The sequence below is a fragment of the Haliotis asinina genome, chromosome 7, assembly GCF_037392515.1.
Source record: "Haliotis asinina isolate JCU_RB_2024 chromosome 7, JCU_Hal_asi_v2, whole genome shotgun sequence".
In the NCBI taxonomy this organism is placed as follows: domain Eukaryota; kingdom Metazoa; phylum Mollusca; class Gastropoda; order Lepetellida; family Haliotidae; genus Haliotis; species Haliotis asinina.
Window position 1 is genome coordinate 42,954,103 of NC_090286.1, and position 14,016 is coordinate 42,968,118.

Sequence of the window (14,016 nt, forward strand, 5' to 3'; positions counted from 1 at the left end):
TTTCAAAACGACGCTGTGGGTTACATCGTTCATATATATACAGGTCTTCTCGAATTTAAAGTTATAATTGATTAACCTATTGGATCATGTGTTATAATTTTAAACCTGTAAAAGCATTCACTTGTTTACGACATATCAACGCCGTTTCAATCTGTTTCCGGTTTGAAAAAGCATGATTCGAAGAGAAACCTGAGTGCAAAAGTTTTTCCACATCGAATGCCACTACAATGGTAAAATGATGACTGTGTTACCTTCAGTCGTAGTGTAACACATTAGTTATTCATGTTTTGAAAACACAACAATTTTAATCATGGTTTCCTTGATAACAAATGTTCTAAATTGGGGGGTTTGTTAATTGAAAAATTCAATACGTTTGTTTAATTTCATGTTTTTATTTAAACTAAAGGGGTTAACTCTAGTTTTTAGTTTAATTCTAATTAGCCCGTTTAATCGCCGGAAGCATAATATCTTCATCCATCCAACATCATGCAACAAACTGTTTCGGAAATTGCAATCCGGGGAAATCCCCTTCGATTCTCACATTTGATTGTGCTTACAAAAACCTTTCATCTTACAAAGTCGTATTTGTGAGCACGTGTACGTATAGTTTTTGCAACGATAACGTTAACTTAGTCTTCTCAAAACAGCGAACACTTTTGATGTTTTAGGCAAACTGCACACTATATAACAATTACTACTGTCATCCACGCTTTATCTCATAAGCCCTACATTTGTGTGTTTGTTGTCATTCACGTAATCCCATTTAAGAGTCTATTTCATTTTAAGTGTTGTTAAAAAGATGTTCTCTCATTTTTTTTAGCTGCCCTTATCACTTCTAAGAACTGCTGTCAACCACCCGATGGTAAGTGTATGCATGGTGTATTAGTATCCATGTGGCAAAACGTAACAGGCACAGTGTTAGCACTAATTTGCTCTGTCTGCATACTTTGATTCACACTTTACTGATTAAGGTACAACAGGGTGGACTAGTGGATAAAGCCTTTACTCATCAGACCAAAGACACTGGGTCGACATTCGTGCAACGTCTACATGGTGTAAGACCCCATCATGATATTGTTGGAATATCGCTAAAAGGGACATAAAATTAAACTCACTCACTTCACTAGTAATACTACAGTATCAAACTATTGCTATACACTCTTATTCATCACTTACTAAACTTTTGTCATTAGTGTTTCAAAATAAAACACTAATGAGTGTTTTTGATTCACATGCAAAACACTGATATTGCTAGAATATTGCTAAAAGTGATGTAAAACTAGACTCACTCATCACACTGATAAATGCCATCTTCATGATTCCATCCCATATTGAGCACTTCAGTTTTCTCACCACCATTAGGGTTAGTTGTGTCAGGGTTTTACCCTAACCCCAAGTCATGCTTGTTCTGTAGGTTTCTCCCTTTTGTGATCTAGATCCTTTCAAAGTTAGCCGTGAGGTAGGGTATGGGTTGGTTTCTCAATGATCTCATTTCTTATAACAAATTCATCCTGAGTAATATGAGAAAAAAAACTTTTATTGTATCCAGATCCTCCTTTCACAGAGAATAATTGCATAAAGCTAAACATTTACGTGCTGCTACCTTGTTTGAAGATCACTTATCTTAAAGTGTTACCATGATGAAGCTTATTGCAGATTTACTCATTATCTGGATTATCTTAACATTTCAAGCAGTCAGTATACATTCAATTCTCCATGTGGGGCATTTTAAATCTGACATACTTCATGAAAAATAGTGCAGTACTTTCATATTCCATGCTCATAGTAATTAGCAGGATTCGTTCATGAACACATGACATGTTTTATTTACGAGAACGTCTGTATATTCTTTATCACAGCATTTTAGTGGTAATTCTTGCTCTTTTATCAGTTGAATATATTCATATCATCAAGCTCCTACATACCTTTTGGAGCCATGACGTAGCTTTGTGGTGAGAGCATGCTCTCATCACACTGATGACTTGGGTTCAATTCCCCACATTGGTACAATGTGTACAATTCCTGGTATCTGCCATCATGATATTGCTGAAATATTGCTAAAGGCGACGTAAAACAATACTCACTCACTGTACATGTCTTTCAAAAATGTCATGACTAGTTTATATGAGAATCACACTATCTTCAATAGGTCTTAAGGTCTTAAATTTAAGTCTGAAAGCAAATATTTATTAATGCCTATTGACAATCATGAAACAAAAATTTAACCTCTTAAACCTACATCACTTTGCATTAAATTGACGTAGTATAACTGAAATACTGTTTAAAGCAGCTTTGAACCCTCACTCACCCAATGAATCATGTTAATGTCAAAAGTTGTATTTTTGCTTCTTTTCAGCTGGTTGAGTTGAAGAATGGTGAAACATACAATGGACATCTTGTCAGCTGTGATAACTGGATGAACATAAACTTGAGGGAGGTTATCTGCACATCTCGGGTAAATACAGGCAGAAAAAGTTCATGTAACGAACGACAGTTGATGAAATGACATCAATCTCTCTAATTCAATTACTTGTATCGAATCAAATAGTGATAACTGTTATTGAAAATCAAATTCCAGATTTGATGAATCAAACCAAGTCATTGAGGCCCTAGTATAAATATGCATAGGACTGGGCCCAGTCTATATGATGTCTGTTAGTCTGTATCATTTTATACATGGCACAGTGTCTGAGTGTGGTCATGGAGCTTACACAGTCTCAGCAATCTTATCCTCAGTACTTTTCGTTACACTCCACTACTGAGTCTAACAAAACCTTATAGGAGGTCATTGGTCGCTCAAAGGTTACCTGACGCAACCTTCTACTAGGTTTTGTTAGACTCAGTGGTGGAGTGTAACGAAATACACTGAGACTAAATTTACTTAGATTGGAAGCTTACACTATAATCATGGAAAAAATCTGATATTAGTCCAGACTCATGTACACAGTACAAACAGCACACACTCACTGTAGAAGTTTCACAACCAGGAATTTAACGTTGAACCCCTTGTCACCTCCCTTCCCTCACCTGTTATCTTGTGTCATGATATTTCAGGATGGTGATAGATTCTGGAGGATGCCAGAGTGCTACATTCGAGGAAGTACAATCAAGTATCTCAGAATTCCTGATGAGGTCATTGACATGGTGAAGGAAGAAGTCATCCAGAAGAACAAAGGTCGTGGAGACATGCGAGGGAGGGGAGGTCAGCGTGGGAGAGGTAGAGGTAGGTTGTCTTCTTTATGCATGCATCAAAGGTTACCAACCCTGGTCAGTGAAGACCACCCTACATCCCCATTCATGTCGTATTGGTTGTAATAATATGATAATTGGATGTTTATCAATAATGTGATGAAACTGGTGTTCTTCTGTTCAATTGTGTTTGAAAATCCTGGGAAATGTAAAACTTTAGGAGACACACCACGTCAGAGTATTTGGATCTATTTTGACTCTGTGAGCTAGCTAGATCCTTATGGTTACTCCTGTATGTCATTATTTATGTTTCGCTGAAGTGGTGTCTACAACCCAATTTACTTTGGACTTTCCTACCACATTAAGCTTATACACCATCATATTGCTGCAGTACTGTTCGTTGAGATGTGAATCTCACTCACTCACCTTCCCATGTACTTGCTCACTCACTCAAACCATGGAGATGCGGGTTAGAATTGATGTTCAGTAACCCATGCTTGTTGTAAGAGGCAACTAACAGGATCAAGCGGTCATGTTCGCTTACTTGGTTGATTGTATCCCAACAGCTTAGATCGATGCTGATGCTGTTGATCACTGGATTGTCTGGTCCAACTTGATTATTTACAAACCACCGCCATATAGCTGTAATATTTGTGGGTGCAGCGTAAAACTAAACTCGCTCACATACTTAGTTGTAAGATAACCTCATGATCAATGTCATTTTGCTGACTGATTGTGTTTCATTCAGGTGCATTCTCAGCTGGAGGACGAGGAGGTCGTGGTGGAGGTCGAGGAGGCGGTGGAGGTCAGCAGAAGCCAGGGAAAGGTCGCGGCAACTGAGACACAAAGTCTGAGAAAGGGGATCTCCCCTAACACAGGATATGTGCCAGGCAGTTACCTCCCTTTTGTATGCTGTGAATTTGACAATGAGAAGCAGGTTGAATGTGGATGTGATGGAGTGGCAGGAAACAGTACCACAAAAGTGTTTGGACTGACATGGTCCTCCATGTTTGTTAGTTTAGTAATCAAAGGCTGAGATGACGGCCAGGCTGACATACAAAAACCTTCTTGGAATGATCAGATTATTTTCTAAATTTGACAATATGAAAGGTTGTTCTTGTATTGAGTATACTTCTGGAGTTTCATTTGAGAGCATGTACTGGCTAGCACCATCCTCAAGGGAATTATCAACATTCAGTGCGCAAGGCATTAGCCTTGAGACATGGACTGCCTAGTTGTATTTTCAGATACATCACCAGTGAAGAATATCATGTGAAAATTTAACATTTTTAGTCTCATTAAGTTGGTGACTATTTTCGTTTGTTTATTTCATTGTTGCATGTGAATCATATTTCTTCCTCTGCTGCAGTTTTGGCAGAACAAAAGCTTTTACATAACTGGTTCACGTTCAAACTACCTCCTGATATTTGGTTAGATACAGATTAAGGGAGTTATGGTAGTTGCCATGGTTACTCAGTTTAGTGCTATTTTGTTTCGCATTGTAGCAGATTGTTTAATATTGTAACTGATATCTCTGTACTTATTTCAGGAAACTAAGTATGGCTGTTAAGTCTGTCTTGATTTTAATGTGATACTGTTTTTTTTTTTCATCTCTTAAGACATTCACTTTGACATTTTCCACATTGTGTATGACGGATGCATATCATCATAGATTTTCATTGTCTTCATACTATGTACAGTGTGTGGCTGTTTCTTTATCCTGGTTAGATACAGGTGAGAAACTGAAGGTGTCTGCGGTGTTCCTCACTGGGTTACAACTGCGTTTACATTTGTTTGTAACTTTATCCAATAAATATCATTTTCCACCATCTTTCACTTGCAGAATACTTTTAAATTTTGGTACAAGATTTACCAAAAGTGTTATGTGGATGGGTTTTTTCGGTAACTTCCCTCTGTGGCACTTGACTCGCAATCACTGATGTCATTGGCTACAGAAGGATATTGAGGCAAGGCCACAGGTACACAGACATGAGACCTCACCTGAGAAATCAGAAAATATGTATATGAAACTTACTTTTGGGTCTCTTCTGCGGATTTCTTATGCATTTTCATAACAACCGCTTACGTTATGGTATCACTCTGCCAATCAGGGTCAATCAAATACCATGTGACTGACCTGACACCTTATCAGTCATGTCTAACTGCACACGAGTGCGGCACAGGGACACAAAACAACCATAGGCCACCGTGTGAAATTTCATCTAGGTCAGTTAAAATCTCATAGGCCACAGTGGGAAGTGTCAAAGAGGTACAAAGCCATTTTTTTCCCTGCCTTTCGCCAATCTGGGAGCATGTGTGGTACCATTCACAAGGGTTTGTATCCATTTTGCCATGTTAGGTTCTATGTGTGCCGGCATTATACCTGTGTCACAGCAGTGGATGGTATAAATTGTTTGTGCTGATTCCCAAATCGAAACTAATTAGTTAACTGGGAATCACTACACGTTTCTATGATGAATACTTCTCATCTTCTGGTCAGCCACCATCTCAAATGAAAAACTGTACAATTACATGGATAACGGTCCACTGTCCCTCGAGATCCAGGCGAGAAAATGGTGTTGGATCGGTCATGTCTGGAGGATGCACCCAGATTCCTTACCAAGGACTGCTGTGTGATGGACACCATCAGTAAGTACTAGTAAGTAAGTAAACAAAAGAAGTAGGCGTGAAAACAACACAGCTGTGTGATGTAATCAATAGTTGTATTCTAAAATCACTTTAGTTCACAAGTCAGTACAGGGGTATCACTATGGCAGGATGAAGCAGAAGGCAATACAAATGCAAAGATGATATATTTCAAGCACAGTGATCATAGCAATGAAGAGAATGGCAGTAACATGCACTTCTTGGCAACAGTAATCCAGCTTGCATCAAGGCCTGTGTTGGATAAGATACTGGTCAAAACGTTGCACACCACTGTCCCCACTTACTGAGTGAGCATGGTTCAATTCCACTTTTAGCAATATTCCAGCAATTTCACGGTCGGGGACACCAGAAATCGGTGTCACACATTGTACTTATGAGAGGAATTGAACCTCGGTCTTCAGGTCTTCAGGGTGACTAGTGAACGCTCTATCCAATAGGCTACCCTATCCCCCCCACCTTACTGAGTCTACAAGAACAACATATTGCTATTCACATGAGTGTGTAAGGCAGTAGCCTTTACACAATCCCAGCCACGACAGGCTTCAGCATAGACCGAAGAACCCCTATTAATATCTCAAAAGAACAACCCAATTGGTATACAAACTTCAGGTTTTGTGTAGGTGTGTCTGCAGCCGTCTCACTTCGTTTTTGATCACGGCAGATCAGAGCAAGAATGAAGGATTGCTTTGATCAAAGGATTCTGCAGAAAAATTTTCATGTTATTTTAGTAAATCTGTCATGGCGGGGATGTTGATCGTTTAAAATCATGTACCTATACACTTTGTTGCGAAGTGGTCTGGCTCGGAGAATACAACCTTACTCGGGACTGATAAAACCCCGTGTATTTCCCGAGACACGATGTGGTAACGCATTTATCTAGCTGAATGTTTTCAATAAATCAAAACAATACAACACTCATCGAATCGACTTGTGTTTATATACATTAGATGCCACTGTTTGACCTTAGTGCACCGCACGCTTTCCTCACTTTGCGTCGTCACCCAGGCGTAGCGGGGTGATATGACTTTCGTAGCGGGAGTACACGACTTTTATACTCCCGCTCGCGGATCGTGATGGATGTACATGGTATTTTATCAGAGTCACGTGGACCAATCAAAACTCGACATGAGGCTAGATAATCGAGCCTGTCCCATACAACACAGTGATAAACAGAGTTAGCATAGATCTACGGAACTGGGGCAGATGTCGCCTCTTACGACAAGCGTGGGTTGCTGAATCTTCACAGGTCTTGTTGCGAAGAATACATTAAGACTAAACTTGACATTTTCTGACGAACAGTGCCAGATATAATATAAAAACGTAAGGACAAACAGTTCTTTTTCATTTCGTTGCATTTTGGTTCTTTGTTTTAGTCAATTTGATACAAAATTCTCATCACATGTAATGAAAACGAGACAACGCTAGTCAACCATCTGATGCGTTCGTAAAATCATGAGTTCGTCCTGACAAGCATTTACCAACTTTGTTGAAGCATTGTAAACATATATATCAAATTACATTTTAAAATAAAGTTCTTCAACTGTCGTAAACTTTAAAGATATGACTATGTAGTGAGGTATTAAACTGTGTGTTTGATATCCAGGTCAACGTTGACTATTGACGATCAACTTAACGGGCGAAAAACCCCATGATAATGCAACACGTTCACACGATACCGAGGGAAAAGAAAGGGATAACATGACAGCACAAGTGTTCTTTTATTTTTTCCAGGTATCTTCACAAGCTTTGTTTCGCATGGTTTGTGACGAAACCTGGAAAAAATTGGCAATACTTGTGCTTTCACGTGATCCCTTATTTATTTCCCTCAGTATATGATCAGAATCCTGTTTACAGCTTTCCCAAGGAATAGTTTACACAACAGTGTCACGTGTAAAAATTACATTTTTGTGCGGTAAATCTGTCCTAATATGATTCCTCAATACTATTCCATTACTGATAAACCCCAGGGAAGTAGACTTGCACGAATGAGTTTGGTTTAACGCAGCTTTTAGCAATATTTCGGCAATATTCACGGTGGAAGACACTAGAAATGTGCTTTACACATTGTACCCATCGAACGCGGGTCACTTGCAGAAGTCTCTAAAGTAATAATTAATAGTGGGTGGAAATGGTAATTTCTAAAAATATAGAAATACACATATCCCTAACAGACTGACGTCTTTTGGCTGTTCTATCCTTTAACCTTAGACTTGCCTCTCCAACGGCCCGAATAGCTATACATCCATTAGCTTGGCACTTGGTACAACCTAGAGTAATTTTCATTGTGGGACTGTTGGTTTTTTAAAACCGCCACTCAGCGACACTTCATTAAGTTATAGAAATTATAAGTCTATAAATAATCTATTTTAAGCCAGACAAACCAGTGGTTGACATCATAAGTAATGATTCACGTCTTTTGGGTAGGATAGCACAGCCAGCCAAGTCACCAGCCAGATGGGTCAAGTCGACTCTTTCGATAAAAACAGGCTGTCGCCAGAGAATTAGCAAGTCAGCATGTCTGTGCTGGGACAAGCGATCCAAGGAAGCAACTGATTTCAGTAGCTCTAGCATCTCTAGAAAGAATGAGTGAGTTTAGTTTTACGACGCTTTTAGCAATATTCCCTCGATATCACGGCGAGGGACTCCAGAAATGGACTTCACATATTATATCCGTGTGGTGAATCGAACCCCGGTATGGGCACGAGCCAACGCTTTAACCACTTGGCTAACCCCACCGCCCCAGCTCCAGAATGAACACAAGTGAGCTGTTCCGAGTGCAGAATAATAGAGGCTGGGTGGTTAATGAAATCTTTCTGAGCTCCACAGGATTTTCTGTTTTCATACGGGGTTCAACGTATCGAAGTTTATCTGTGTGCTTGTACTATGGAATAGTCTAAATCCAGTGGTAAACCAAGCCGAAAAGTTTTGAGAAAGCAGACACGTGACTGGCCCCAAGTACGCATGACGTGACATCCCGTAAAGAAAGCAGATCTTAGGGCGGAAGAGATATGGTAACAGATAGAATTTTAATGAGACTGAAGGGTAAATATAACCAACGGATAAAATGCAGTTCACAAGAGCTTGATTAAGTGTGGCAGCATCTGATATCACAGCCTTTTGACTGGACTTGCCAATTTGTGGGTGGTCTGTTATACCGCACCCTGCACATAACACTACTGCACACACTTCCTCCGTGTCAAGTAAGCCTGACTCCCGCTCGTTAAACCAGGTTCATTCTATTACTCTTCGTTTCGTGAGGATAATGTGCGAATGAAAAGGTGCATGTATTCATGATCATTTAAACATATATTTGTAGAAAAATGTCTTAGCAAAATCGACCGAACTCGTTATGCTTTTCAAGTTCTTGTCTGGTGTTTTATTGATATTTTGAGAAGACGCTACAGAATAGTCAAAAGAACACCATTTAAAGAACATCTGTTTACATAATCATAAATTCATAGTGTTAATGTTAAGATCCCTCAAGTTTTAACAAATATTATAAAGCCCAGAGAAAATACGCAATGTCTCATGGGGTTTGTTTCGGGAGTTCAACCATTTCATTGAAACCTTAAAAATTCAATTGACTCTCTCCTGTTTTTATGCGGACGTGGGGCGGTTAATGCAGTACCCTCTTTATCTAGCCATATCGGGCACCTGAGGCCGATAACATGTTTCTTGATAAAAAAAGTTTCGGTTCAAATATGGCGTCGACCACAGAGGTCACTTCCCGCGTAATAAGGAGAGGCCCTGACCCCTGTGGTAATGGCGCGAAACCAGGCGTGAGGGGAAAGCCGTTAAAACCTCGTTGCAAAGGGTCTGATAGATCCTGTGATGCTCAAACGGGGCTAAAGCACGGTTTTCAAGAAACATGCTGCGATAGCATGTTGGGAAATATGAAAGGAATTCGATAACTAGCAATGTGTTTATGGCCTCTGATTAGATTCACGGGACGTATAATTAATTGAATTCCAAAATGAGCTTTAGGATAAAAATCGATAAAATAAGTATGAGATAGATTCTGACTCTCTACTCCATACTGTTATGTAGCCTCGTGACATATATTGCGCGATTCGCTTCACTAAGATTCATAAATGGCGTATTATTGTAACATGTAATGATGGATTAAAAACTATACGGGAACAGAGGACGATATCAAACTGAAGCCACATTTAATGATATGGCTGTCTTTATGACAGTCCGGTACTAGTCATATGCGTGGTATTTACTTTGTTCGTATTGAATACTGTGGAATACGAACCGCTAAAGAACCTTTCTGAGGTCGACGTACGATTGAAACTTTATGGTATTTGGACACTGAGTACTTCCACGTGTCAACCTAATTACAAGAACGGGGATCAGATGTACAGAGTACGTGGTATAATTTGCAAGCAAACCAATTAAGTCTTGGTAGCACGAAGAGCCGCCAATATCGCATGTCCAAAAGTCCGTTGATGCAATCAGCCATATTCACACATCATGCGACTGACTTAAGGCTTGAGTTACACTTGAATCCCCACACCTCTGCATATTTTCTTCTTTTTTTATGTTTATTTATTTATTCATTTTTTAATGTTTATTTATTCATTTACTTACTACTTTATTTTTTCATTTTGTGTGAGAGAGAGTATGTGTGTGCACGCGTGTCTGTGAGCGCGCGCGTGTGTCTTGATCGTTTGTGCAAGCGCTCTTCCAGGGGTGGGGGACTGCGCTGGGTATGTGGAGGGATTGCCTCTACTCTATACAAACAGTCATTTTGTTCGGTATGCTAGTCTCACTCATTTTATTCACTCACAGCTACTCTTTGTTGTAAGACCCGCGAAGATCCGGGTTAGAATTTGATTTTCAGTAACCCTTGCTTGTCGTAAGAGGCGACTAACGGGATCAGTTGGTCAGGTTCACTGACTTGATTGACACGTCTTCGTATCCCAGTTCAGAAGACCGATGCTCATGATGTTGATCACTGGGCTGCCTGGTCCACACTCGATTGTTTGCAGACAGCCGTCATATAGCTGGAATACTGAGAGTGGCGTTAAACTACAGACAAACAAAACATGTTTAAAATACATTGCTACAGATTTAACAGTAATATGTTTGTTGGATGTCAAGTAATTTATCTTTTTCCATTGTCTTTGTGTTTCCTGTTCAAATTAGATAGAAACCTAAGTCTAAAAGTAATATTGATTAACTAACAGAATCAATAACTTTAGTTCTCATACCTCTATTGACATCTGCAGAGAGATTAAAATTCACAAATGACTCGTTATCTCGTAATATAATTTGTAACAATCATAATGTTTCAGACAATATCAGGAGGACACATGTTAGTTCGGGTTTTACTATATTATACCTAATGGTTTTGGTATAAATGTAGCTAAAACATTATCCCCCCCTCCCGATGTATTTTGTGAAAAACATGCAAAGGAAAATCGGTAATTAAATAACACTCTTCTTACATTTCTTCACCAATGTATTTGAAACTTGAAAGAACTGACGTAAACTTTCTTTATGTCTATATAACCATCGCTCTTTCCGGCACCTTTTTGTTAAAGGTGATCCGAGCCTCGGCTATTTTGTGTAAAAATAAATTGGTTCAATGAAGACTAGGGAAAGAAATGAATTTGTATCCACATGACCTCTACTGTGCTTGAAATGTAAATGTCTGCCCCCCAAAAGGTAAAAAGCTGTGGTGCTGAAGCAGATGAACGTCTTTCTAATCCATTTTTTTAAATTTTTAAAAAATAAAAACACGAGATGTGTTCTTGAAGTACAGACAAAGCGTCAGTACTGGGTTAAGGTGGTTTGAATTACTGAAAAATCAAATGTAATAAAATCAAGTAAGAGGTATACTTTCTTATACTTGTCAGGTTCTATATATCCATTTTGACGATGATTATAATGAAACAAACAATAATTGTTATGCGGTGATTTTATATATAGAAGACAGTGTGTGTGTGTGTGTGTGTGTGTGTGTGTGTGTGTGTGTGTGTGTGTGTGTGTGTGTGTGTGTGTGTGTGTGTGTGTGTGTGTGTGTGTGTGTGTGTGTGTGTGTGTGTGTGTGTAAATATGTATGTGTACGTGCGTGCATGCGTGTTTTGTGAGGCAAAAATCATATGGCAGACAAGTATACTGGTATAATGGCATATCTACATCACGGTGTACATGTACATGTACATGAGGTTTTGTTAACAGTAATTTGCAAATAGATATACTCATGGTTCTACTGCATGTTCACTGGCGTTCATGTGTAGCCAATGTGCTGATCACTACTTGTCTCGTAAAGTGTGAACTTTAAATTTGAGAAAGGAAAACAAACGACATGTGTATATTGTAGAATATCTTAAACTGCTTTTTCGTTCATTTATACAAACAATTGCACCTGTCTTTGTAACATGAAACGAAAAGAAAGCGGAATATTTCTTATTCTATTCTGTTAAAGTCGTGAAACAATAAACAAATGAAATAAGCGCACTCGGTTCCCCCAAACCTCCACGCCCGTTTCTCTAACAAAAATTCATTTTGTTCGAACTCAGTATAAAGTTTAGGGTTTGTTAATAAGCGCACCCTGGCCGACCTTTGCTCTCCTTGCTGTGGAAGAGTGCTGACCTCTTCACTCATTTCATTATGAGAATCGGCGCTGGGCATTGTCCAAAATGAAAAAATAATACCGAACGTTTTTATGTTTAGCGTTTCAGTATAGTGTTTGTACACGGCATACAATGACTAGGGAGGTCCCATGTTATTTAAGTTAAGTTGTAAAACGCGACGGAAAGAAAACGCCACACTGTGGTATTCCGAAATAAACGGCAGGCACAGCATACAGGTGACGTCGGGTCGCAATACGTTGGTATAGGCTGTTTAGCTTTGTATTGTACTCAACGAACTCACAAAAAGTGATTTAATTTACACTTTCTAACAATGCTCACATACGCCCTTTTCGGGTTTGGTAAAGGTTAGAATAGAAGTAAACTTCATTTCATTGATATGGGCTTATAGTTTCATTGAAAGTGTCTTAATATGTAATATGTTTTTTAACCTATGGCGTTATATCTTGGAAATATCAATCTGAAATTCATGTTTTCTGAACATTCATTATGCATTATCTGAAGGGAGTTTCAAAGCGTTGCTTTTGTAGCGATGGCGATACTAAAGGTTTTATTAAATTCTTGTCCACCGAGAGATCACCAGTTTAATGGTTGGGCGTACGTTCAAGCCAAGATACACATATTGAAGTAAGTGAGTATGATTTTAGGCCGTCTTGGACAACAATGCAGCAACAGTGTGTGAGATCTGTTTTACGACACCTTTTAGCAATATTCCAGCAATGTTCACGGCGGTGACACCAGAAATGGGATTCACACGTTGTGCCCATGTGGGGAATCAAACCCGGGACGAGCGATCGCTTTAACCACTTGGCTACCCCGGAAGATATGGGGCGCCAGATATCGGCTTCACACATTATACCCATGTGGGGAAGTGCTCCTATGTCCTCGCGTGAGGAGCGACACTTTAATCAGAAGGATATCTCGCCGCCCTGAAGTTACATAACAGTATCATGATCATAATAGCATGAGTGAGTGAGTTTTGTTTTAGGCCGCTTTTCGTAATATTCCAGTTGTATTTCGAAGGAGGCCACCAGAATGGGCTTCATACGGTGTACTCATATGGGTCTACCCCACCGCCCCATATAGTATGACATCTCACAATCCCAAATCAGTTTACTGACGTCACAGCGAGCTTGACCACCCGATCCCGTTAGTGGCCTGTTAAACACGACAATCATGAGCTGCTTAAGACCAGTTCTAACCCCGATGTTCACGATAGGTGCTAGTAGCGGTCCTTAGGCTCGGAGGCGACTGGACACCACAAAATGACCCACAGTTTTTGTTTTCTGCAGGTCATTCTGTCCGACAGCCTTTCCATCCCCAATAACTAAAGACTACTATTTTTGCTAGAATACCATTCAGTATTTTTGTCTCGGTTAGTATAAAGCCAACACATTTTGATCAGGACCAACAGCATGAATGGTTCTGGGTCTAGATTTTCGAACCTCCTTTAAAGCTAAGATTGTCGTAAGTTAATGTTAGTGTATGGCACTTACGATTACCTTAGCGCTAAGAGAGTTTCGAAAATATAGGTCCTGGCTCCTTAGGACCTGCAACA

General features: G+C 39.5%; 1 protein-coding gene across 2 annotated transcripts in view; it reads left to right on the forward strand.

Moving 5' to 3' along the window:
* The window catches only part of LOC137290399 (U6 snRNA-associated Sm-like protein LSm4), a 439,957-nt gene extending 434,937 nt beyond the window's left edge, over window positions 1–5,020 (forward strand). Inside the window, exons 1-5 of one of the 2 annotated variants that reach the window (XM_067821305.1) lie at window positions 5–230; window positions 821–862; window positions 2,357–2,455; window positions 3,055–3,223; window positions 3,938–5,020. In XM_067821305.1, coding sequence (XP_067677406.1) covers window positions 228–230; window positions 821–862; window positions 2,357–2,455; window positions 3,055–3,223; window positions 3,938–4,029 — 405 coding nt within the window. In that variant the 5' untranslated portion in view covers window positions 5–227 and the 3' untranslated portion in view covers window positions 4,030–5,020. Of the gene's footprint in view, window positions 1–4; window positions 231–820; window positions 863–2,356; window positions 2,456–3,054; window positions 3,224–3,937 lie in introns of those variants that run through there. The other variant, XM_067821306.1, reaches the window with a different exon arrangement.
* Window positions 5,021–14,016: the final 8,996 nt, after the last annotated feature.